Source organism: Ranitomeya variabilis, chromosome 8 (assembly GCF_051348905.1).
Source record: "Ranitomeya variabilis isolate aRanVar5 chromosome 8, aRanVar5.hap1, whole genome shotgun sequence".
Taxonomy (NCBI): Eukaryota; Metazoa; Chordata; class Amphibia; order Anura; family Dendrobatidae; genus Ranitomeya; species Ranitomeya variabilis.
In genome coordinates this window covers 158,042,378-158,068,874 of record NC_135239.1, presented here as the reverse complement: position 1 = coordinate 158,068,874, position 26,497 = coordinate 158,042,378, and the positions used below count along the sequence as shown (strand labels likewise).

Here is a 26,497-nt window from a genome sequence, read left to right as displayed (position 1 = left end):
TCGTCATTTGAGACATTTTTATTTACAAAAAAACAAATGGTATCAATCATGGATTTGGTGTGGGAACAAAGCTGCACTCTCAAAGCAACAAGGAGACTGCACTGGCAATAGGATTGCTACAATGTGTCATTTGTGAGCAGAGGAAAAACAAAAAACTTGACAGGAAGAAAAAAAGAAATCTTGCAAGGAAGCCCTTCACTAGTACGGATGTAACCACTCTAGTGAGAAGAACCTACCTTAAATAAAAAAAAAAAAAAAAAATAGGGTGGGGGCTCTGGAAACCCATCATCACCTGAGATTTTGGTGAATGCAGCATCTCTATGGGAGTATCGCTCCGTAAAAATAACGTGACCAAGCTAAATAGTGGGCAGCTTGGTATAGCAGGGAGATGGGTGAAAAATGGGCAAAATGTACATAATGAACTATGAAAATAGACACAGATAAATAACAGCTGAAGGAGGGGAACATATGTGCTCATATTCAGGATTGGGTACCTACCTGGAGAAAAAAAAAAAAATTAACAGGAAAAAAAAAGTTTTTTGTACAAAACCAACAAATTACTGAATGTCTCACAGATGGGAACAGATACATGGAGGTAAAGAGATGTTTTAACACGAAGCAGAAAACCAACTACCCTTATCCATGGCCATTTCCCCCCATCATAGGCCTCCATACACAAAAAAAACTGGAAAATCGTGGTCCTAAAATCATGTGAACGGTATGGAAATTGAAGGAGGTATGAGATTAAAGGTTTTTCCTCAAATTCGATTTCTTGCCGTTGACAAAACAAATCTGAACATATTCAGTTTAAAAAATAAAAGTATCTCGCAAAACAGAACTAGAATAAAAAAAAAATAAGTGAAGCAATGAACGAATCATTTTCGAGCAGGGGGCGGAGGAGGTGGGGGAGGGGGTGGGTACTGATAAGTAGCTGCTTGATTCATATAGTTCAATAACGGAGTACTGGGCGGGGCGAACTGCTGGGACATCAGCGGCTGTGGTGTTTGGCCATATGCTGCCGCACCATAGCTGCCAACTGCCCCTGCTGTAAACGCGCCCTGCCCGTAGCCGTACTGGCTGGGCTGAAAGTTGGAACTCTGGCCTCCGTAACCATAAGTCAGACGACCCTGGTCTCTTCCAGTTCCATTGCTTGTCATTCCATCACGATTATTTCGGCCGTCGCGTCTGCCACCATCTTTGCCACGCATTCTCCGGTCACATTCGTCTTGGTACATCATGTTTGGGTTATTGTTGGTTTGAATACTACGGTACCTAGATCGGCCTCCTAAAAACAACAAGGCAGTTAGAATATTTAATTTCTTTGCTTTTAAAAGTGAAAGGAATTTGTCACTAGGTTTTTGCTACTCATCTGAGAGCAGCACATTGTCAGGGCACAGACCCCCGACTCCAGTCATATATCGCTTACTGGACTTTCTGCTTTTATTTTAATCAAATCTGTTTTAAGTGTTGCAGATCTAGCAGTGCTCTGAACGCTGAGCTCTGTATAACCCCGCCATCACCACTGACTGGCAGCTTTCTACCCATATACTGTGCACACAAACCTGCCAATCAGTGGAGGACAGGGTCACACAGAGCTCATGAATATGGAGGACTACTACTAGTCCTCTAGTGATAAATCTTCTGATAAAACAGTGATTTTATCAGAACTACATTATGCAGTCCAGTAAGTGACATCGCTGGAATCAAGGTCCCTGCCTCTACATTATGCTGCTCTCCGATTAGGTGGCAGATTCCCTTTGAAGGGAATCTGGCACCAGGTTTTTGTTACAGAGCACCATAATGTAGGAGCAAAGACCCCAATTACAACAATGTATCACTTACTGGACTGTTTTTTGCTGTTTCAAGACAATCAGTGTTTGATCAGCAGGGAATCAGTACAGGAGAACTTCCCTCGTGAACCCTAGACAAACCATACCCCAGCGCTGGTTAGCAGCTCTCCTCACTATACAATGTACACAGAAAGCTGTGGTGTGGTCGCGGTTATACACAGCTCAACAACCAGGCTTTGCTAGAACCGAAGCAGAGACAACTGATTATCATGACTGCTGCACCCAGTATACTAAGTGATACATCAAGGGAATCGGGGGGCTGCAACCAGATTACATAGCAAAAACCTGTGGACAGAATACTTTTAGCCTTTTTCAATCATTATGCATTACAAGAGCTCTGTAGAACGGGTCTACTTTATCAGTACAAGAAAGGCTCACCTCCTCCACCACCACCACGTCCATGATCCACCAGCTGCATGAGTTTAGGATTGATAGTCTGATTAGCTTCCTGCAGCACCTTGACCAGCTCACGAGCTTGTTTAAGGTTTCCCGGGGTGAAGAAAGTGTACGCTGTGCCTTTATTTGTGCTGCGGGCCGTGCGTCCAATACGGTGCACATAATCCTCGGAGCTATTTGGGTAATCATAGTTAATGACGAACTTGACATCTTCCACGTCTGTTCAGCGATTAGGACAATTGATGTGTTGAGGAAAGTAATACAATTGAGGAAAGGAACAAGAAAAAAAAATACAAAATTAGGGAATTTAGGCAAGAACTTAAAAAAAAAACAAAAAAAACCCCCACACATACAATAAAGGGGGCAAAATAAAAAGATGTAGGGAAAGGGGAAAATAAATTACCAACAAATCAACAATCGGATCCCTCCACTACAACTATTCTAAGAAATGCTATGAATTTTAGGACTAGCCCCTTCTGATCAAACACCTACATGTCTAATGAGTAAACCTTATGATCGGTACTATGATTTTGACAAACGTCTACTTTAATAACAAGGGATGCTAACTATTTTCTAATAGAAAGCCATATACATTTACAAACATTAAATGTGTGAATCCACACCTGCAGAATTAAGGTTTATGCAAAGTGTTAAAATACATAATCCCGTGTATGACCAATCTTCTACACCTTTCATTAACGTCTATGCTCACACTAAATCCCTTTGAGAAATAAATAATTTAAATGCACACATTTTCACAATCATTTGGTTCCTTATTATGAAGCTGAAGTCGAGCTACTCCATGGGATTCATCCTCGGGTGAGCTTATGTCCGGACCGATGCACACTCCCTCAGTGAGGTGGGGAACCAGCTGTTGCTAATCCCATCCGTTTGGCATTTAGCGGTCCTACCGCCTTCATCCATGGACACAGGGCCACCGAAGCAGGGAGCATGCATCAATGGTCCAGGCGCAGCAAGAGGTCCCAACGCGTGCTCTGGCTTGGCTAGATGCTTCTGTGGGAGAACCACTAGCTCCAGCTCCAACTCCAGCGAGCCTGTTAATATGCGAAGAGAGAACCCATCCTCCACCACTCATCTGCTGTGAGAACCCATCCGCCACCACCACTCATCAGCTGTGGACAGTTAACACACACCTGTGAAGTGGGAGCTCCACAGTGTAGTGCGCCCACCCCACTACAGGAGAAATAACATGGTGGCCTTGTATAGGTCTGTTTCTTATTACAGGAAGATTATTTATGAATGCTGCAGGCCATTTTAGCTTTATGGAGAAATGATGTTAAAAAAAAAAAAAAAAAAAAAAAAAAAAAAAAGTGGTTAGCTTGCAGAAATTTTGGGCTTCTTCAGGGTGGGAAGATGTAAGTAGGGAAAAAGTTGATCTAAGTGGCATTATTTTCTTTTAAGGCCACCAAGATAATAGACAACGAAACATACCTTGCAGCATTCTAGCTCATTTTAAAGATAGAGAGGAGGGCTAATACATTTGGAAATGGAGGAAGTCACAGGAGTCTGTAGAAAAAAAAAAACAGCAGAAGGGGCTATTCTTCTGCTCGAAAGCCAAGTGACTTCCCAAGTCTTCCTTGGCTTGGAACTTTCCCACAGTTGCTCAGCAGATAGCATAGTGGGAAGCACCAGGTGATCTCCCTTCTAGAAAGGTGGTCCTTCTATTGAATATGGCATCATACCAGCAGCCATAAGGAAAAGGGGGTGTACACCCATCTCAGCTGTCAGGGTGGAAAGCACACATTTTTGCACCCCGATGTAGAGTGGGAAAGTTAGGGGGGTGGAGATGCAGACCCAAAAACTGCCTCTTCAGTACAAGACCTTTGCGAGGGAAGAGTGTAAGAAGCCAGTGCCCTTTTAGCGGGGCAGCTTCCAGTGTTCATCTCCCCTCTATTTTCGACAGGCAGCTGGCCCTGTACTGAGAGTGATCTGCAGCCTCTGTCAAAAACAAACAAAAAAAAGATAAGATTTAATATTACAAAACTACTTTAAAAAGTTATATTTATACCTTATATATAAAATCCCTACAGTGAGCAGAATGATTTCATTACCAATAATAAAACTTACCTGTCACCTAAGGCAAAATGTCAAGCACAGCAGCTAGCCATGCATCGAGGTATCAAATAGTAATAAAAAGAAGGCAACATAACTAATAGTGAAGGCCCTAGGGTTCCTACACAGTACCTCTGGTACATCACATTATCACACACTAGTGAACCACCTTTCCATTGGGGAGAAGGAGACCAAGAAGTTTTCGGAACATGATCATGTTTTGTCATTTAGCCAATGGTGAACTTCCGCCAGGAGCAAACTCTCCAATCCTCAGTAATACATATAGAACATGCTAAAATCAGGCTCATCCTTCCATCAAGTAGGAAAATAATGGAATAAAACTAAAGAGTAGGAAGTCTGTAAGTAACAAGAAACAGACTCATTTAGGTTTTGATTTTCTGTTAAGAGTATGGATGGGGCACTGACCAGGAAGGAAAGAAAAAAAAAATTATGGGAAGATAATATACTTCCCGCATTGTAGAAAAAGGCTAAGAAATCAATAAAACTAATATTCAAGTATAATTAATAGGCGATCCTAATTGCTCCCTAAAGATAATGGAAATGATGAAGACTGATATTATGTCAGTTTTTATTATGTGGCTATAAAGGAAGCTTCATCTTGTCTATAGCTTTATCTGTTGGGAACGTATCGGCTGCATTCACCCTGTAATGTTACAAACCTAGACCTCGCGAGGCCACATCTGTAGCGATCAGAATCGGTGCTTTGCCACTGCGAAATTCTGTAAATGTAAGAAGCAAACAGTCACAAGTGTTTCTACCTTAGTAATTCCATTCGTTTGCTTCATAGATGCACAGCTAAGCAATTTTCTAAATAGTCTTCGTTAATTTTTGGCAGTCATAAAAAAATAAATAAATAAAAAAAAAATCCATTCAAAGCTTATGTCTCTGCTCTCCTTCCCTCTCCCATCACAAGTCCTGATATTTCCAGTAATGGAACAACCAGTACAGTTGCTATCCGTGTGCCATCTGGGTGCACCGTCCCTGCACACTACTGGAATAGAAACGAGATGTTTAGACCTTAGATATGGGGAAGATGTATCTCCAGGAAATCTAACGCTCATCAGAGCCGCCAAGTATTGCTGCGAGTCCCAGCGAGGCTGATGAGCGTTGTAGTCTCTACCTGGCGCCTTTGACCAGCAGGAACTTTACTGCTATTTACACTCGCTGGAGCCAGATTTGGGGAACAGACTATGACAGAGCTTTGTGGGAACATTTTTACAAATAAATTGGCGAACGAGGGACTGACTCGTGTTTCTTTCTGTCTTTATGTTTTTCATGTCTTTATGTTTTTCAGGTCTCCATTTCTGGACTACATCGGATTCGTTGGATTACGGCTGACCTGCATGGGATTTTTTTTTTTTTTTATAAATTGTTGAACAAGGAATAGTTTGAGGAAGTCTTTATTTGAATAAAGTGTTTTTTAATTTTTTGATTACTGGGTTAGTAACAGGGGTGTCTGATAAGACACCTCTCCATTACTTACCACAGGGTTTGATGGCGGCTGTTATTTTTGACAAATCACAGCTGTCTTGAAGTCCAACTACCATTACCTCAATTGCCACCGCACCAGGGCAAGCGGGAAGAGCTGGACAAAGTGTCAGAATTGGCTCATCTAAAAATATCAGCCCACCAGCTGTAGGATGGATATTATTAGGCTGGGAAAGGCCCCATAACCATGGACCTTCCCAGCCTGATAAATCCACAGCTCTCTTTTTTACCTTTGTTGGTTATTTATAAAAAACAAATCGACGTAAATTCAGTACTTGTACAGTAAACTACACGCACAACACTAATTATATATCTCACAGATATCTTTCCATCTATAACCATATGCACCTATTATCTTTGTACATCTTTAAAAGGGGTATCCGACACTTTACAAAAAATGTACCTGAGCACAAACAGGCAGGCAATTGCATCTTACCCGTCTGTTGTGCAAAAGGCACCATTCTTTCTTTAGAGAGAAGTCACAGACGCTCCTGCCGGGGATTCAGAAGCCTTCACATTTACAGAAAGGAGGCTTCTTTTCTGCTCTGCTAGCAAGGCAGGAATTCTGGCGTCATTCTGACCAACAGCCGGATCCCGCTGCCTAACTGGGGGAGCAGGCTGTCAGTCAGAATGACGCCAGAAGGCCCGCCCTGCCGGCAGAGGCAGCTGGATCCCAGGCAGGAGCCTATAACACTGGGAGAGACACTCCCTCAAGAGAAAAATCTGAAGCTTGGATCAAACTTCAAAGTACGTATCAAGGGCCTGCAAATGAACGAAGGACTAAAAATTGCAGACTGAAACTTAGTGCAATTTTAATTACTAAAAGATAACCACTGATATGTAAAAAGCATTTAACTCTATATTGGTTGAAATATAGGGGATTTGACGCTTTTTATATTTATCCATAAACACATTTAAATACAGTATTTTAGACCCATTTGGATTAAAAAAAAAAAAAAAAAAGTACTGAAGACCCCGATTAAAAAGAATCAAGTTTTGCCACTGAAACTTGCCTAATTCTGATCACCTCCAGCCACTACAAAGAATTTCTTATTCAATCGTCCTTCTATAATTTATTAGAATTCTACTGAAAAGTCAGAAATAACCATGTTTTGGGCTAGTTTGGTGTCTAACAGTATAATGGTGCGTATGACTCCTTGACTACTATTTGTCAGAATTGCTTTAAGAAAATAGGTTACTTTGTGATGGTTAACTTACCATTCAAGACCCAGTCTCGTTCCTGTTGACTCTTGTCCCCATGAATACACATAGCGGGCCACCTATAAAGTATATGCAAGAAGTGAAACACTTTATGGGCAAAGCGGAACAATAAACCAAACAGTAGAAGAATGTTTTGTGGCTTACCCATCACGCCTCATTCTGCGGGTGAGTTCATCACAGCGACGTTTGGTTTCTACAAATATAATAGTTTTGTTTTCTTTTTCTGCCATGATTTCTTCCATCAGTTGAATAAGTCTGCAAAAAAATGCATAAACAACAACAGGTCCTCAAAACATAAAAAATATTAAAGAGTAAAAAAAAAAAAAAAACACACTGCACACTTACTTGTGATCCTTCTCATTCTCCATGCAAACATCAACGATCTGGAGGATATTATGATTGGCCGAGAGCTCCAAATTTCCTACATTGATCTGCACATAATCTCTCAAGAAGTCCTCAGCTAGTTGTCGCACCTCTTTTGGCCACGTGGCGCTCCACATTAGCGTTTGCCTGTCGGGCTAGTCAAAATAAACAGTTTCAGGATTTTGGGGCAAATCATCTACAAAAGCCAATAATAGAGTCTAATAAAGGAGGTAGAAATGTAAAATTATAAGGAAAAACAAAAACATAATATATACATATAAGTACCCTGATCTGGTCCACGATCTTGCGTATCTGTGGCTCAAAACCCATGTCAAGCATTCTGTCGGCTTCATCCAGCACAAGGTAGGTACACCGCCGCAAATTCGTTTTCCCAGCCTCCAGAAAGTCAATGAGTCTACCTGGGGTGGCAATGCAAATCTCCACACCTTGACATAAGACAAAAATGCAATTAGTTCAAGTATTGCAATAACCTCTCAGGTATAAGTAGTGGAAAATTAAAGTTACCGGAAAAGTTGTAAAATACTAAAACCACTAAAAATTGGTGTTAATCTTAATGCGACCATTATCTGAAATACAGGACACAGCCCAGAGTGGCAGTGCAGGAACGATGGCTGTCTCCAGGTTGCTTTAAAAGTGAATTTGTCATGAGACTCCTGATGCCCAAATGCTGGGTAGCATTAATCTGAGCCCGACTACATAATAGCAGCCTTGTATTTCTTGGGCTGGTGTCACACTGCTGTATTTCTCGTGCGATAATCGCATCGCACGGACTGGCCGGCACCTCTCCTGACCCGAGCATGACGGATTACTATGCAGCTGTCAAGCTCAGGTAAGGAGAGCCGTCAGCCAGTATAAGTTTTACGATGCGATTTTTGCAGGAGAAATACGGCAGTGTGACTCCAGCCTTACTCTGAGACACTGCAGTGTTTCAGAATAAACAGATTAAACAGCCATCCAGCGACTATAGGGAGCCATGAATAGTCCGACGACGTCCCCGGCAGGCTTCTCCCCAAACAGCTCCAGTTGCTTGGTAGGCCTCTCCTTACATAGACACATCGGAGACACCCGTCATTCGACCGTGGTGAGGAGAAGCCGGCCAGGGACCATATTAGACTAGTCAGGTTTCTCCCTATTGTCACCGGACAAATTTTCAAAGTAAAACATACATCACACAGCCAGGCTAATTTATGTTGCCAGTGGTTCAAGCAGCATGAATCTAATGAAAGGTTCCCTTTAATACCATTTTCCTACTACACTTTTATTATTACCTCTCTCAAGATCACGTATCTGTGGACCCTTAGGAGCGCCACCATAAATGCAGGTACTCTTCAGCCGAGATGATTTTCCATATTCATCTGCTACTTGCTGTACTTGCTGAGCCAATTCTCTGGTTGGTGCAAGGACCAAACACTGCAACACACAACGCATAGACAATGCTTAAAATAGATTTAACATTTTTTTATTAACATTTACAAATATCGTAAAGGAGCTTTTTACGTACGATTGGCCCATCCCCTCGCTCCAGATAAGGCTGATGGTTGATGTGCACCATGGCTGGCAGCAGATACTTTAGAAAAAGAAAATCAAAATAAAGAGTTAAGAAATCAGACTATAAAAGCCAGATAGATATTGGTATTTTCTCCGAATTACATAACCGCATAACTTTCCCTAAAACAGACACCCCCATTTTACTTTATTTTTTAAAGTTATTTTTAATAATAATTTTTTATTTATATAGCGCCAACACATTCCGCAACCCTTTACAATTAAGCGGGAACATGTACAGACAATAAATTCAATACAAGTTAAGAGAATTTAAACAGTGACATTAGGAGTGAGGTCCCTGCTCGCAAGCTTACAATCTACAAGGAAATGGGGGGACACAATAGGTGAAAAGTGCTTGTTATTTCAGGTCTGGCAATTATAATAAATAGGGATTTTCATATAAAGCTGCATGGTCCGGTCATCAGCCCGTGTGTTTAAGTGCAATAGTCAAGTATCAAGTGCAGTTATCGCGTGCATGGAGGGTGTGGCGACAGATGAATAGTAAGGTGCAGATTCAGAATAATATTTGGAAGGAGGGAACAGGGTAAAGTTAGTTTACTGAGTAGTTGATGTGGTAGGCTTGTTTGAAGAGATGGGTTTTTTAATGAAAATGTCAGAACATTTCTACTCTGAGTGCAAGCATGTCTTTAGAGGGATTGATGTTTTTTCAGTTGAAATATTTAGAAGGTAAAATAAATACCGCAAGTGTTTTTCCAGATCCAGTCTGGGCAATTCCCACCATGTCTCGACCACTCAATGCAAGCGGAAACCCCTGGCACTGGATAGGGGTGGGTTCCTTAAATCGCTGATCCACAAGAACATCAATAACATACTCTGCAGAATGAGAAAATAAACCAACATGAAACACTGGTAAGGCTACGTTCACATTTGCGGTCAGCGCCGCAGCGTCGGGCGCCGCAGCGTCGCCGCATGCGTCATGCGCCCCTATATTTAACATGGGGGCGCATGGACATGCGTTGTGCTGCGTTTTGCGCCGCATGGCCGCAAGCGTTGGACGCAAGAAACGCTTCAAGTTGCATTTTTTTTGCGTCCAACTTTCGGCCAAAAAGGACGCATGCGGCGCAAAACGCAGCGTTTTAGCGTGCGTTTTGCCGCGTTTTTGTTTGCGTTGTGCGCTGCGGCGCCGACGCTGCGGCGCACAACGCAAATGTGAACGTAGCCTAATACATCTTGTAAGCAGTAGTCTCATTGCCAAAGTGGTAGCAGAACTAGGGATTAGCGATGAGCGAATATACTCGTTACTCGAGATTTCCCGAGCACGCTTGGGTGTCCTCCGAGTATTTTTTAGTGTTTGGAGATTTAGTTTTCCTCAACTCAGCTGAATGGTTTACATCTGCTAGCCAGCTTGATTACATGTGGGGATTCCCTAGCAACCAGGCAACCCCCACATGTACTTGTGCTGGCTAAGGCTAGTTTCACATTTGCGTTTGTAGGAGCTGCGGACTTCCTCCGTGAAGCCCCGCCCTCGGCCGCACCTCTGCCGCTAGCTCCGCCTACTTCTGCATGCGGCCTGCCCGGATGTTTCAGCATGCGTCGTTTTGACGATGCGGGAAAAAAAAAAATGGTACAAGCTGCGTTCTACGCTGGTCGCCGCATAGTCAAAACGACGCATGCGGAAGCATCCGCATACAGCGGCACGACCTGCGTACCTAATGTTAAAGATAGGTATGCCGGCCACATGCAGAAGTAGGCGGAGCTAGCGGCGGAGGTGCGGCCGAGGCTTCACGGAGGAAGTCCGCAGCTCCTACAAACGCAAATGTGAAACCGGCCTAACAGATGTAAATCATTCAGCTGCGGCGATGAAAACTAAATCCCGAGCACTAAAAAAAGGAGATTTTTGTTTACTTACCGTAAAATCTTTTTCTCCGAGCCACTCATTGGGGGACACAGGACCATGGGTGTTATGCTGCTGCCACTAGGAGGACACTAAGTAGACAGAAAGATTAACTCCTCCTCTGCAGTATACACCCCTTCACTGGATACAATTTCAACCAGTTCGGTAGTAAAGCAGTAGGAGCATGAACAAAGACAACTATGTCAAAACCAAAGAAGTAACAACAAGCCAAAACAGGCTAACAGGGTGGGTGCTGTGTCCCCCAATGAGTGGCTCGGAGAAAAAGATTTTACGGTAAGTAAACAAAAATCTCCTTTTCTCCTACGCCTCATTGGGGGACACAGGACCATGGGACGTACAAAAGCAGTCCCTGGGTGGGGAACAATATGCTAATACCCCATGTACCACTGGCTTACGGCTTAAGGAACTGCCGCTTGCAGAATGCGCCTGCCAAGGGCGGCGTCCGCAGAAGAGATAGAATGAATGTGGTAATGCTTGGTAAAAGTGTGCAAACTGGACCACATCGCAGCCTTGCAGACCTGCTGTGCTGACGCCTGGTGCCGAATGGCCCACGAGGCGCCTACCGACCGAGTAGAATGAGCCTTGATCCCAGCTGGGATAGGAACACCTTTGACACGATAGGATTCTTGAATGGCTGACCGAATCCATTTTGCCAGAGTGGCTTTTGAAGCAGGAGAACCCTTCCTGGGCCCCTCTGGAAGTACGAACAGGACGTCTGACGTGCGGAAGGGAGCCGTCCTTGAGACGTACCGACGAAGAGCCCTCACCACATCAAGGGTGTGTAGAGCCTTTTCGATGCGATGGACCGGTGCCGGGCAGAACAATTTCCTCATTGAGGTGGAAAGAGGAGACGACCTTGGGCAAAAAAGTGGGAGAGGTCCTCAATACCGCCTTGTCCGGATGAAAAATTAGAAAGGGAGGGCGGCAGGAGAGCGCAGCCAACTCCGAGACCCTTCTGATGGACGTGACGGCTACTAGGAAGACTACCTTCCAAGAAAGGAAGGTCAAGGAAACGTCCTGTAGCGGTTCGAAGGGAGTCTCCTGAAGAGCTCCGAGCACTAAGTTGAGATCCCACGGATCCAAGGGTGACCTGTAGGGAGGCGCCACACGGGAAACTCCCTGGAAGAAAGTTTTCACCGGCAACCTATTGGCAATCTTCCGCTGGAAAAAGACTGACAATGCCGAAACCTGACCCTTTAGGGAGCGAAGGGCAAGTCCCGACTCTAGTCCGGACTGAAGAAACTCCAGTATGGAAGGAATAGAAAATACTAGAGGAGATCGTCCCTGTGCATCGCACCATGAGAAAAAAAATTCGCCAGGTACGGTGGTAACTACGCATGGAAACAGGTTTCCTAGCTCTGATCATGGTGGAGGACACCCTGGGAGAGAAACCCGCTTGGCCTAGAATCCAGGACTCAACGGCCAGGCCGTCAAAGACAGGGCCCTTGAGTTCTGGTGGTAAATCGGGCCCTGTGAAAGAAGATCCGCGCGATCTGGAAGACGCCAGGGGACGTCGGCTACCAGCTGAACCAGTTCGTCGTACCACGCCCGACGCGGCCAGTCTGGCGCGACGAGAATCACTGGTACCCCCTCTGCCCTGATCTTTTTGATGACCCTCGGTAGTAGGGGAAGAGGAGGAAAAATGTACGGGAGGCGGAATTGGCGCCAAGGCAGGACCAGGGCGTCTACTCCGAGGGCCCGTGGGTCGAGGGACCGAGTAAGGAACTGAGGAACCTTGTTGTTCATCCTGGAAGCCATGAGATCCACATCCGGGGTCCCCCAGCGATGGCAAATCTGCTGGAAGACCTCCGGGTGGAGGGACCATTCTCCGGAGGCGATGCCCTGGCGGCTGAGGAAGTCCGCCGCCCAATTTTCCACACCTGGAATGTGGATCGCCGAGATGGGCGAATGGTTCGACTCCGCCCAATGGAGGATGTGAGACACTTCGAGCATGGCCGTCCTGCTGCGAGTTCCGCCCTGACGGTTGATGTATGCCACGGCCGTGGCGTTGTCGGACTGGATTCTGACTGGATGACCTGCCAGAAGTCGGTGAAAGTGGAACAATGCTAGCCTGATAGCTCGAATCTCGAGGATATTGATGGCAAGGCGAGACTCTTGAATGGACCACCGCCCCGGGCTGTGTGATGGTTGAAGACCGCTCCCCAGCCTATGAGACTGGCATCGGTGGTCACCACCAGCCACCGTACTGGGAGAAAAGACCTTCCCTGGGTTAGGGAGGACTTCAGCGTCCACCACCTGAGGGTCTTCCTGACCCGAGGGGACAGGATGAATCGGCGGTCGAGGGAGGACGGGTTGCCGTCCCAAGCCGACAGTAGCGCATGCTGCAGGGGACGGAGGTGAAACTGCGCAAATGGGACCGCCTCCATGGCCGCTACCATCTGCCCGAGAACTCGCATGCTGGCGCGAATGGAGTGGGATACTGGACGAGAAAGACGCTGGGCTCCCTGCTGCAAGGCCAAAGCCTTGTCTTGAGGGAGTATGACCAGACCGCGGGAAGTGTCCAGTATCATCCCCAGGAAGGAGATTTGTTGAGACGGAATTGGAAAAGATTTTTCGAAGTTTATCTTCCATCCCAGGCGAGAAAGAGTATCCACCGTGAGAACGACGGACTCTTCGCACGCTGGGTAGGAAGGACCCTTTATCAGCAGGTCGTCCAAGTACGGAATTACCACCACTCCCCTGGAATGAAGAATTGCCATGGCAGCCGCCATGACCTTCGTGAAAACTCTGGGAGCGGTGGCGAGACCGAAGGGCAAGGCCACAAATTGGAAGTGTTCCCCGCAAAAGGCGAAGCGAAGGAACTGCTGATGCGGAGGGAAGATAGGTATGTGCAGGTAGGCATCCTTGATGTCTATGGATGCCAGGAATTCTCCCTTTTCCATAGACGCGACCACAGAACGGAGGGATTCCATCCTGAAGTGTCAGATTTTTATGAATCTGTTTAGTAGCTTCAGGTCTAGGATCGGACGTAGTGGTCCGTCCTTCTTTGGGACCACGAACAGATTCGAATAGAAACCCTTGAATCTTTGTTCTAGGGGGACCGGAATGATGACTCCGTCCTTTTGTAGTGCCCGTATTGCCTGGAGAAACGCTGTGGCCTTTGACATTTGAGGGCAAGACTGGAAGAAGCGTGTAGGGGGGGGGGGGGAGGAAAATTCTATTTTGTATCCGGTGGACACCAGTTCTCTGACCCACTCGTCGGAAAAGACTGAGAGCCAGGCTTGACGGAACAAGAGTAGACGTCCGCCTACTTTGTTGGAGTCCACCGGATGATGCAAGGAGTCATTGGGCGGAGGATCCATGGGATGCGGATCCCTTAGACCCGGGAGGTTTAGGCCTGGGTCTCCAGTTACGATTAGGTCTGTAAGAGACCTGGGCGCCTCGGCCACCGCGCGAACCTCGTCCTGATGCGGGGGTAGAGGATGTAGAAGACCAGTTGGTATTGGACCGAAAAGGCCGAAATGGAGGTTGCTGCTGGTACCGAAAGGACCGGGTAGACTTTTGCTGGGGGAGAAATTTACTTTTCCCTCCGGTAGCATCCGAGATCATTTGGTCCAATTTTTCTCCAAATAACCGACCGGCCTGGTAAGGCAGGGCTGTTAAACGAGAACGTTTAGAAGCCGAATCTGCTCGCCAATCCCTGAGCCACAGGGCTCTCCTGATGGAAATTGCATTGGCGGCTACCTGTGAAGCGCAATTAGCTGCGTCCATAGAGGCGTTGACTATGAAGTCTCCGGCCTGCGCTATCTGGTTAACCAGGATGCTGGCTTCTGGAGGTAAACTACTGGCTTGGATGTTAGAGGAAAGAGTCTCGGTCCAAGAGACCATAGCCTTAGCCACCCAAGAGGCGGCGAAGGATGGGAAGAGAGACGCTCCTGTGGCCTCGAAGGCGGAACGAGCCAGATAATCAATCTGGCGATCGGAGGGATTCTTAACGGAGGAACCGTCCGAAAGAGACAGGATGGTCTTGGACGCGAGGTGTGACACCGCAGGGTCCACCGAGGGAGACTGCAGCCAGTCCTTGACTAATTCCCGAGAAAAAGGGTATTTGGCCTCGATGGACTTTTGTCCCAAGAAGCGTTTATCTGGGCGATCCCTATGTTTTTGTACAATCTCCTTAAAGTGAGGGTGAGTGACAAAAACATTTTTAACACGTTTAGTTTTCTTGAAAGACACCACATGTTTGGGTTCCGAAGCAGAGTCCTCAGTCACCTTCAGGGTCTGGTTTACCGCCTCAATGAGAGAGTCGAGAGACTCTTGGGAGGAGGGAGGGTCCTGAACGTAGGAAATGTCGGACTCATATTCAGAGTCATCCGAGTATGGGGAAGGGGACCTGGAAGCAGAGCTTGCAGGTACTGAAGGGCCCGCTAGCTCATGGTCAGGGGATGAAACGTGAACACGTTTTCTAGAGCCCCGGGTAGAAAGTGACCGGGTACGCCCCCTGCTGGTAGAAGAATCCATACCGTCGTCTGTATCCTCAACGGTCCGACCTGGAGGGGGGCCCCGGAGGGAGTCAATTGCCCTGGCTAGGGAAGCCACAGATCGTGACAGAGAGGTTGCCCACTCAGGGGGGCTAGGCTCTACCGGGTCGACGGCTGCGGCATCGGCGACGGTACCGGCGTCGGCAAGGGGCGGCTGCACAGAGGGCGAGACGCAATCTGCACACAAAGGAGTAGTGTGGGCTCGGGGCAGGGCCGCATTGCAAGTGGCACATACAGTGAAAAACACTGTGTGCTTCTTGTTACCCTTTTTTGTCTCCTTGGATTGAGACATAGTGCCTTAGGGACAGAGCGGGCAGTATACGCAGAGAAAGGGTTAAGCTTTTGAAACAGCTTACCCACGGTCCTGTCTGTGTCCCCAGAGAGAGATATGGCGGTTCTTTGAGCGTGGGCTCCGTGCAGGCAGAGAGGAAATATGGCCCCCGAGATTTGGAGGGCGCTTCTCGTCCCAGACGAGAAGCGCCGATGCAGGGGGCGGAGCTACGGCCGTGGGAGGAAATTTTCCCACTGTGGCCTACTCCGGCTGAAGAAGCCGGGGACTAAATTTTTGGGGGCCTGCCGACGATGTGCGGCGGCGGCCGCGACGGAGCGCCGCCGAGCACCACCGACCCCCAGTCGGCGGTGCCTCTCCCTGGGGACCCGGACCGCATCGCTGCCGCCAAGGGGGAGCAGGGGGGATTCCCCTGGAGGTACTTACAGCCGCCATTGTCCCGGTTCTCACAGGTCTGCGGGCGCTTCTGTGAGGATGTGAATTCAATCCATGCACCCTGGATGGGGATGGAGAGGCCCCTGATGCATCACGCTGCTGTAGCAGAGGGGGGCTGCGGCACAACATCCCCTCCGGACTGCATTCTTCTCCAGATTACATTGCTGTAATGCAGAGTCCTGGAGGGGGTTGGGGGAAATCGGGACCAAAAAGGAACCGTTGCCCTGGCGCAAATCCTTTTGTGCGCCATACGTCGCAGGAGGGACGGGGAGGTATACTCGCCGTGCTCGCCTGTTGTTGGTTCGGGGGAGAGCGGACCCTATGAAAAAAAGGACCCGTCGCCCCCTTCACTCCGTTAAATAAAAAATTAAGAATTTACATAAAATTAAAAAATCAAGAATAAAGTTGGGGTCTGGAAAAAAAGACCCAAGTGCCTCCTAAGACACTAAGCAAGAACTGGTTGAAATTGTATCCAGTGAAGGGGTGTATACTGCAGAGGAGGAGTTAATCTTTCTGTCTACTTAGTGTCCTCCTAGTGGCAGCAGCATAACACCCATGGTCCTGTGTCCCCCAATGAGGCGTAGGAGAAGTACTCGACACCCGAGAGTGCTCGAGAAATCTCGAGTAACGAGTATATTCGCTCATCACTACTAGGGATACATCATCATACAACTCCTTAAAGGGAATCTGTCACCCCGGGACGCTTTTAAGCTATTACTATGGGCATACAGGTAATAGAATGGTTAAACCAGTCTTACCTGTATGCTTCATAGCGGTGGTCAAGATGTTGAGAAATTAAATGTTTTATGTTAATCATGTGTTCCAGGCTCCGGGGCGTTCAGTGCTGGAGGAAACCCCTGTCTCCTCTCTTCATTATAAGAACACCCCACTCCCATGCACATCATACTGACCAATGACGTGCAGTTGCGGCACTGTAATCCCGCACATACGCTGTGCATTCTCATGGTCATGTGTGCCTCATTCGTCCTTCTGAGGGCAGTGTCTTTATCCTGCTTCTGCGCAGGCAGAGACTCGCTGGCGCATGCGAAGAAGCATGATGAAGACCCTGCCCTCAGAAGGACGGATGAGGCTCCCATAACCCTGAAAGTGCACAGCGCTTGCGCGGGATTGCAGTGCTGCAACTCCACATCACCGGTCATCTCGGGGCGACAGACTCCCTTTAAAGTGCAGAAAAACAAAAAAGGAAAAGACTAAGTAGAACAACTTACGAGGAAAATTAGCCTGTTGGAAATCATAGACAGGTTTGGGGCAGTTTACCCCTCTGACTGTAATCTCTTTCTTTCTGCGTAGTTCTTCAACTTCATGCTGTATAATAACAGAAAATAACAGTAACTGTACGGCATTATACAAATATGCATCTATTAAAGAAAACTTCCTAAAATTTGATTTGACACTGACACCCTTTGCATAACATACTTGGCCTGACCTTACTTTCTCTTCTTTAGCTGTGCCCCAGCACTGACTGACAGCCGGGTCTAAGGCTGAGCTGCTGTCAGTCAGTCCTGGGCACGGTTTCAGCTGTCACTCTCTATACACAGAGTGGTGACTGAACAAGCGCCAGTGTGGCCCCCACGACTGAGACGCCCGAACGCTGCTGGGAGGAATAAAGTTAATTTCCTCCTGGCAGCGGGGCTCTCACTATTATCCTGCAGATTAACCTCACATCTGCAGGTTAATAGCATTTTTTCATGTGACGAGTTCCCTTTAAAGGTTTGGGACCTACTAAGATGGCCGTTGTGATGTGGCTTTAGGCTTACACATTCAAAATCAAAAGATTTATGAGGAACCTTGCTAAATTTTGCCTATCGCACATGGATGTGTATTTGGATGTGCGATTCTTGCCTTTTTTCTAGTCATGTTCAGTACTGCTGTATAATGTACTTCGTTGTTAGAGATGGGGAAATAAAAACAAGAACTGTGGGCTCACTTTGGAAATACCAGAGCAGCTAGTCTAGATCCACTATTCAGTGGTGTCAAATTAGAGCTTTTAGAGGAGGAAAAAACAAAAAAAGTTACCCAACATGCCAGGTGCGATTTAAATACCGTACATACATTGTAGGCTAAAAAGCCCATGCAACCGTACGATACCAATGACTACTGAGCGGTGTTACACACTAGTGCTAGACAGCTGGCTTTACATACCCTACTAGCTCATCTATAAGACTCTTCCTAACCTATGACATATCGCTTTCTGTTGTGCCCGCTGGACCATCACTTCTTGGTAGCCGTCACCTTCAGAGCAGTGTAAAACCAATGAAATAAAAACTATAAAGGACTCGGATGTCACAAGCTGCAGAGATCAGGATTTTCTTACCATTGCCATGTGAAGTACTTCAGGATGCTCAGTGTAAAAGTTCTTCTCAAACTTTGGAAGCTCATTCAAATCCCAGCGCTTCTTGCGAAGGCGTTCTCCTGGGTTACCAAATTTTGGAAAGCGAGAGCCACCGGCACTACATTAGTGGACAAAGAGACCATAAAAGTCATGAAGGGGACTGTCAAATATTGCTAATAAGTTTAGTGAGCCATCTTACATGAAATGTCCAACAGGGATACCTATGACCAAGATTGAGCTTGGTGTCAAGCATGTGCCCCCTGGGGCAGACCACCTGGGCTCAGATCAGCAGTATATAATTAGGGTGGGTTGGGCAAATACTGGGGTGCCAGGAACAGGATGCGGGAGGATGAGAAGACTGCTGGGCTGTCACATGGAGATCCAGCAGCCCTGTCTGAGCCGCCTCTATTGCATTTCCCCCATGAAGCCGAGCCGTCAGACTTTAGCAAATGCTCCTTCCATGGCGAGTTTTTATTTTCCTACAGCGATTTTGAACGGTTTTCTTGAAACATTTTTTGCATGCTTCTTATTGGACAATGCCTAGTTTGTAGCGCGTTCCATCATGAGACACTTTAATGTAGTGACATGCACTTATGGTCTCCAACAAGACTTTTTTTTTTCAAAACCTGAAGAAAAATGCTCAAAAATCTGAACATATGAGCAAATTGTTTTACAATAGAAATGGATATGAAGAGTCTTAGCGTTTTTTGGCGGCCCTGTGTGCACACACCTTACAGGGAATCTGTCAGTAGATTTTGGATATTTAATCTGAGATCAGCATAATATAGGGCAGAGAGCCCGATTCCTGGGATGAGTCATTTATCAGGCTTTATTCCGTAGTTTAAACAGTGTTTTATTAATAGGAGATCTTTACTGCAGGAGTTGCTGTCATGTGCAGGGCAGTCCAGCTAGTCTGTGGAACCCCACCACTGATTGGCAGCTTGCGGACATTGTACACAGGAAGCTTCCAATCAGATGTGTGGGCGGGGTTACACAGAGCAGAAGACTACATCAGACAAAAAGAAGTAGGTATTCTATCAAAAGTGCACCAAGCAGCAGCAAGTGACATCACTGGAACAAGGGTTTCTTGCCTTACATCATACTGCAATCAGATCACACTGCAAAATCCTTCTGACAGATTCCCTTTAATTCTACAGCAAACTTTTAAAAACATTTTCTGGTTACAATTTTTGCCCTTCATCAGCTGCTACAAGAACAAATGAGAAGACAAAAGAAAACTTTAACAGAGAACCAGTCAACAGGATTTGGCCTATAAACATAATAAAATAAAGACATGGCTATAATGGCGCAATAATGCCGATTAATATGATACGCCAAAATCTATATCTGCACATTCTCCACCTCCGGCGCCATTTTAAGTCCTGCACACAGGACTCCCGATTACCACTGCAGGCGACGCCCACGCAATGATGGAGGCACAGAATTTTAAAAAGGAGGCAGGTCACTGAATAATTAGTGACCTGTACAAGAAGCAGAGGGGGATGGAGCGGAGAACAAGACGACGACCCTGCCCCCATGTCTTACCCCGAATCACACAGAAGACTGTCATCTTCTGAAAACTTCATAAGGTGAATATTCAGCAGCCACTGAGTGGATGCCTTCACATCAGTATCATATTCATCAGAATCACAGCACCATTATAGCCATGTCTTTAGCTTATGGGGATAAATCCTGCTGATTATCAAAAAACCCTTCTGCTTTACCTACCCTGCCCAAGTTCATGGTACTGCAGTACAGTACAGTGGCACAGCTCTGTACACCGTGTAGTGGCCGGGAATGGTACTGCAGGCACCAGCACGGCTCTGTACACTGTGTAGAGGGTGGGAATAGTGCTGCAGTCACCAGTAGTGGCACAGCTCTGTACACCGTGTAGTGGCCGAGAACAGTACTGCAGGCACCAGCAGTGGCACAGCTCTGCACAACTTGTAGTGGCCGGGAACAGTACTGCAGGCACCAGCAGTGGCACAGCTCTGTACACCGTGTAGTGGCCGGGAACAGTACTGCAGGCACTAGCAGTGGCACAGCTCTGTACACAGTGTAGTGGCCAAGAACGGTACTGCAGGCACCAGCAGTGGCACAGCTCTGTACACCGTGTAGTGGCCGGGAATGGTACTGCAGGCACCAGCACGGCTCTGTACACTGTGTAGAGGGTGGGAATAGTGCTGCAGTCACCAGTAGTGGCACAGCTCTGTACACCGTGTAGTGGCCGAGAACAGTACTGCAGGCACCAGCAGTGGCACAGCTCTGTACACCGTGTAGTGGCCGAGAACAGTACTGCAGGCACCAGCAGTGGCACAGCTCTGTACACCATGTAGTGGCCGGGAATGGTACTGCAGGCACCAGCAGTGGCACAGCTCTGTACACCGTGTAGTGGCCGGGAATGGTACTGCAGGCACCAGCAGTGGCACAGCTCTGTACACCGTGTAGTGGCCGGGAATGGCACTGCTATACCCTGTAGTCACATCGCGAGTGGTCGGTCATGGATTCACATACAAGCAATTTGTATAACCGTGGTCATGTGACCAAAGGCACACAACAGATGAGGTCATGACTACAAACTCATTGCAAACACAGGGAATCACAGCTCAGCAGACTTCTCTTTTCAGTGGGAAAAGCCCTTTAATTCCAAAAGAGTGGCACATATCAGGAGATTTTCCGCACAGCCATCACATCTATATGGCTATGTGCACACGTTGCAGATTTGACTGTGGAATTTTCTGTGCAGATTCTGCATTTCTTGGTAGAAAACGCAGGTCAGAATCTGCGCCTTTTTTTGGTCTGTGCACACGTTGCAGATTTTTGTGCAGACTTCTTCCTTTTTTTTACCCCTGTAGATTTCTATTATGGAATGGGTGCAGAAACGCAGCAGATCTGCAAAAAGAATTGACATGGTCCTTTTTTGAATCTGCTGCGTTTTCCGTGCAGATTTTTCCGCACCGTTAGCACAGCATGTTTTTTGCCATTGATTTACATTGTACTGTAAATCACTTGCAGATGTGCAGCGTTTTTGTGCGGAAAAAAAAGCTGCAGATCTGCAACGTGTGCACATACCCTATATATTTACGGCAGTCATTGTGATTGTCCCTCATCAGGCCACGTTCACGCAACGCGGAAAATGTCACTTGTGTACGATTTGGTTGTGGATTTCAACCTGCTCCATTACGAAGCATGGAATGGGGTGAAATCCGCAGCGAAATCGCACTGCAGACAGGAGAGCGCTCCTCGCGCACAACACAATGCCGCAGCAGTGCGCATCGCCCCGAAAATGGCTGCGGATGTGCAGTGCGGACCCTGAGGTGTGAACTTGGCCGAAGGGAGGCTCCGCACACTGCCGGCCAGCACTTCTCCCCATGGCGGGAATGTGGCAGAAAACAGACACCATCTGTCCACCATTACTGCTACTCAATCACGGAGAACACGATCCTCACCCGCCCCGGTCACGATCCATAAAGCTTCCCCTCATTCTGCCGTCGCCGTAAAACGATGAAACTGTCGGAAACAGCCTGTAGCCGTATGTCACACAAATTGCAGAGCAAAGGAGGATGATTATCCTTTTCTTCTCAGGCTAAACTGCGGGAACTGAGGACGTGGACCGTTAACAGCTGTCCTCTGCAAGCGCGCCAGCATAAAATGGCCGCCGTCGTCTTCCCTTTCCACTGTCGTTAACGCGAAATGGAGCTACGCTATTTACGTAGCGTAATTTACACGGTGGATTAGTAAGAGCACCCGGCGGAATCCGTAGACAAGTTCTGGAATACGAGACAACCTCCAACGTCACGTCTTTCGTAACTATTGCTTTTGAAGTAGGCGTTTCCTATTGTCAATGACGCAGGAGTAGACGCGCCTCCTATTGTGCCTGCTGAGAGACGGCAGCGCCTCCTGCCAAGACTACAGGGTACTGCAGCGCCCCCTGCCGAGCTTGCCGAAGAATGCGGCGCCATATGCCGAGCCTGCAGGTTAATACAGCGCCCCTTGCCGAGCCTGCCAGGGAATGCAGAGCTCCCAACAGAACCTGCCAGGGACGGCAGCAACCCCCTACATGGCGATTTTTATCTTCAATTCCTCATGACGCTCAATAAATGATATATCTGTATGGCTACGTTCACATTAGCATTTAAATCCGCAGCGTTTAAAATGCATCCGCAAGTGGTGGAAAAAACGCATGTAATCGCGTACAAACGCAGAGTTTTTTAGACGCATGCGATAGCGCATGCGGTTAAAAAAAAACGCCGCGTTTGTACGCGTTTATATGCATTTTTTCCTGCGTTTGCGTTTTAAATGCGCATGATGTCAAATTTCACAAAAGAAAAATCTAGACAACCAGACACCGCCAATGGGACTACAGAGGGCGTGTATTATGGGATTTCTTTATATAGACCCCTGAATGGCTGGAATCTTCAGATTTTGCTCCTGTATCCTGTGTCATGATGGATCTTCGCATGGAGAGCTTTTATTTCAACCTGGATTTAAGCATCAAGCTGTTTCTTGCCCTGTGCTTTTGCTTGGGAGCAAGACAGAAATCGCCAAAGATGGAGAAGGAGACAACGTAGGCGTTTTTGGAGACACCCCATCAGGGCCGGACTGGCCATCGGGCAGTTCTGGCAAATGCCAGAAGGGCCGGTGGCAGTAGTGGGCCGCTCGAGTGTGCCGCTGTCGGCACACTCCCCACGCTGTCGCGGCACACTCCCGGCCCCGCATTCAACTATACCGGCGTCATAGACGCCGGTACAGTTGAATGCAATGTTGGAGGAGAGAGCGTCTGCTGACGCTTCCTCTCCCATCATTCCCCGCTCTGCCTGCCGCTGACACTGCGGGTGCGCGATGACGTCATATCATCGCGCACCTGCTGTGTGACCGGGCGGGCAGACTGCAGCTGCTGAGAGTGAGACCAGAGCCAGAGCAGCGCGGGGCAGGAGGAAAGGTGAGTAGAGTGTTTGTTTGTTTTTTTATCAATGAGTGATGACTGGATTGTGGAGCTATTGGGGGGGGGCTGTGCTGCATTCCATTCTATGGGCCTGTGCTGCATTATATTCTATGGGCCTGTGCTGCATTATATTCTATGGGGCTGTGCTGCATTCCATTCTATGGGCCTGTGCTGCATTATATTCTATGGGCCTGTGCTGCATTATATTCTATGGGGCTGTGCTGCATTCCATTCTATGGGCCTGTGCTGCATTATATTCTATGGGCCTGTGCTGCATTGTTTTCTATGGGCCTGTGCTGCATTCCATTCTATGGGCCTGTGCTGCATTGTATTCTATGGGGCTGGCTGCATTCCATTCTATGGGCCTCTGCTGCATTATATTCTATGGGGCTGGCTGCATTCCATTCTATGGGCCTCTGCTGCATTATATTCTATGGGCCTGTGCTGCATTATATTCTATGGGGCTGTGCTGCATTCCATTCTATGGGCCTGTGCTGCATTATATTCTATGGGCCTGTGCTGCATTGTTTTCTATGGGCCTGTGCTGCATTCCATTCTATGGGCCTCTGCTGCATTATATTCTATGGGGCTGGCTGCATTCCATTCTATGGGCCTCTGCTGCATTATATTCTATGGGGCTGGCTGCATTCCATTCTATAGGCCTCTGCTGCATTATATTCTATGGGCCTGTGCTGCATTATATTCTATGGGGCTGTGCTGCATTCCATTCTATGGGCCTGTGCTGCATTATATTCTATGGGCCTGTGCTGCATTGTTTTCTATGGGCCTGTGCTGCATTCCATTCTATGGGCCTCTGCTGCATTATATTCTATGGGGCTGGCTGCATTCCATTCTATGGGCCTCTGCTGCATTATATTCTATGGGGCTGGCTGCATTCCATTCTATGGGCCTCTGCTGCATTATATTCTATGGGGCTGGCTGCATTCCATTCTATGGGCCTCTGCTGCATTATATTCTATGGGGCTGGCTGCATTCCATTCTATGGGCCTCTGCTGCATTATATTCTATGGGGCTGGCTGCATTCCATTCTATGGGCCTGTGCTGCATTATATTCTATGGGCCTGTGCTGCATCCCATTCTATGGGCCTGTGCTGCATTATATTGTATGGGCCTGTGCTGCATTGTATTCTATGGGCCTGTGCTGCATTCCATTCTATGGGCCTCTGCTGCATTATATTCTATGGGGCTGGGTGCATTATATTCTATGGGGCTGTGCTGCATTATATTCTATGGGGCTGTGCTGCATTATATTCTATGGGGCTGTGCTGCATTCCATTCTATGGGCCTGTGCTGCATTATATTCTATGGGCCTGTGCTGCATTATATTCTATGGGCCTGTGCTGCATTATATTCTATGGGCCTGTGCTGCATTATTGTTATGATCCCAGTGGCTTAGGATCACAAATCTAACCAGCTAAGTCAGAGAAAATAGGACAAGCTCTGGGGATGTGGTAACTGGACTGACCGCAAAACCTGATCCTAACCAAACACACTAAAGGTAGCCGTGGAACGTTTCCTGAAATCCTAGACGTCTCTTCACGGCCTGAGAAACTGACTACCCCTAGAGATAAAGTAAGACCTCACTTGCCTCAGAGAAATAACCCCAAAGATATAGAACAGCCCCCCACAAATAATAACGGTGAGTTAAGAGGAAACGACAAACGCAGAGATGAAACAGGTTAAGCAAATGAGGCCCGCTAACACTAGATAGCAGAAAATAGCAAGGGATCTGTGCGGTCAGTAAAAAACCCTATACAAAAATATCCACGCAGAGAATGCGAGAACCCCCACACCAACCAACGATGTGGGGGGAGCAACTCAGCACCCCAGAGCTACCAGCAAGCAGAGAAATCACATATTAGCAAGCTGGACAAAACTCATAATATTCTAGGAAACATATTGAACATAGATGAGCAAGAATAAGCAAACAGAACTTAGCTTCTCATGGAGAGACTGATTACGGATGTAGACAGGAGCAATCAGAATAGCACTGAATACAATGACAGCAGGCATAGACTGAGAGTCCAAGTGAGCTTAAATAGAAAACCAGCCCACAGATAACAAGACAGCTGATGCCAGTCACAAACCTACAGAAAGACAGCACTCACACAGTACCACTTGTGACCACAAGAGGGAGCCCAGAAATAGAGTTCACAACAGTACCCCCCCCCCCTTAAGGAGGGGTCACCGAACCCTCATCAAGACCCCCAGGGCGATCAGGATGAGCCGCATGGAAGGCACGAACCAAATCGGCCGCATGAACATCAGAGGCGACAACCCAGGAATTATCCTCCTGACCATAGCCCTTCCACTTAACTAAATACTGAAGCCTCCGTCTGGAAATACGAGAATCCAAGATCTTCTCCACCACGTACTCAAATTCGCCCTCAACCAGCACCGGAGCAGGAGGCTCAACAGAAGGAACCACAGGCACCACATACCTCCGCAACAAAGACCTATGGAACACATTATGAATGGCAAACGATGCTGGGAGGTCCAAACGAAAAGACACCGGGTTAAGGATTTCCAAAATCTTATAAGGACCGTTGAAGCGAGGCTTGAATTTAGGAGAGGAAACCTTCATAGGAACATACCGAGAAGACAGCCATACCAAATCCCCAACACGAAGTCGGGGACCAACACCGCGACGGCGGTTGGCAAAGCGCTGAGCCTTCTCCTGTGACAACTTCAAATTGTCCACCACATGGTTCCAAATCTGCTGCAACCTATCCACCACAGAATCCACCCCCGGACAGTCAGAAGGCTCAACCTGACCCGAGGAAAAACGAGGATGAAAACCAGAATTGCAGAAAAAAGGCGAAACCAAAGTAGCAGAACTAGCCCGATTATTAAGGGCAAACTCGGCCAATGGCAAAAAAGTCACCCAATCATCCTGATCAGCAGAAACAAAACATCTTAAATAAGTTTCCAAGGTCTGATTAGTTCGCTCGGTTTGGCCATTCGTCTGAGGATGGAAGGCCGACGAAAAAGACAAATCAATGCCCATCTTAGCACAAAAAATCCACCAAAATCTGGACACAAACTGGGATCCTCTGTCAGACACAATATTTTCAGGGATGCCGTGCAAGCGAACCACA

The 26,497-nt window shown here is 47.2% G+C and overlaps 1 protein-coding gene across 2 annotated transcripts; it reads right to left on the bottom strand.

Moving 5' to 3' along the window:
• Window positions 1-22,210, bottom strand: DDX17 (DEAD-box helicase 17). 2 transcript variants are annotated; one of them, XR_013218577.1, is made up of 14 exons: window positions 21,883-22,121; window positions 18,416-18,551; window positions 17,310-17,406; window positions 9,679-9,812; window positions 8,935-9,000; window positions 8,702-8,843; window positions 7,698-7,858; window positions 7,395-7,567; window positions 7,194-7,304; window positions 7,047-7,108; window positions 5,000-5,059; window positions 4,089-4,205; window positions 2,229-2,465; window positions 1-1,285 (listed from the first exon to the last, which is right to left on the bottom strand). XR_013218577.1 is itself a non-coding variant. In XM_077277784.1 (13 exons), exons 1-13 carry the CDS (start codon window positions 21,915-21,917, stop codon window positions 876-878), a joined length of 1,824 nt encoding a protein of 607 aa, XP_077133899.1. In that variant the 5' UTR covers window positions 21,918-22,210; the 3' UTR covers window positions 1-875. The 2 variants fall into 2 exon arrangements, 1 of the variants encoding a protein (XP_077133899.1); XM_077277784.1 differs by lacking the exon at window positions 4,089-4,205 and having other exon boundaries at window positions 21,883-22,210.
• Window positions 22,211-26,497: the final 4,287 nt, after the last annotated feature.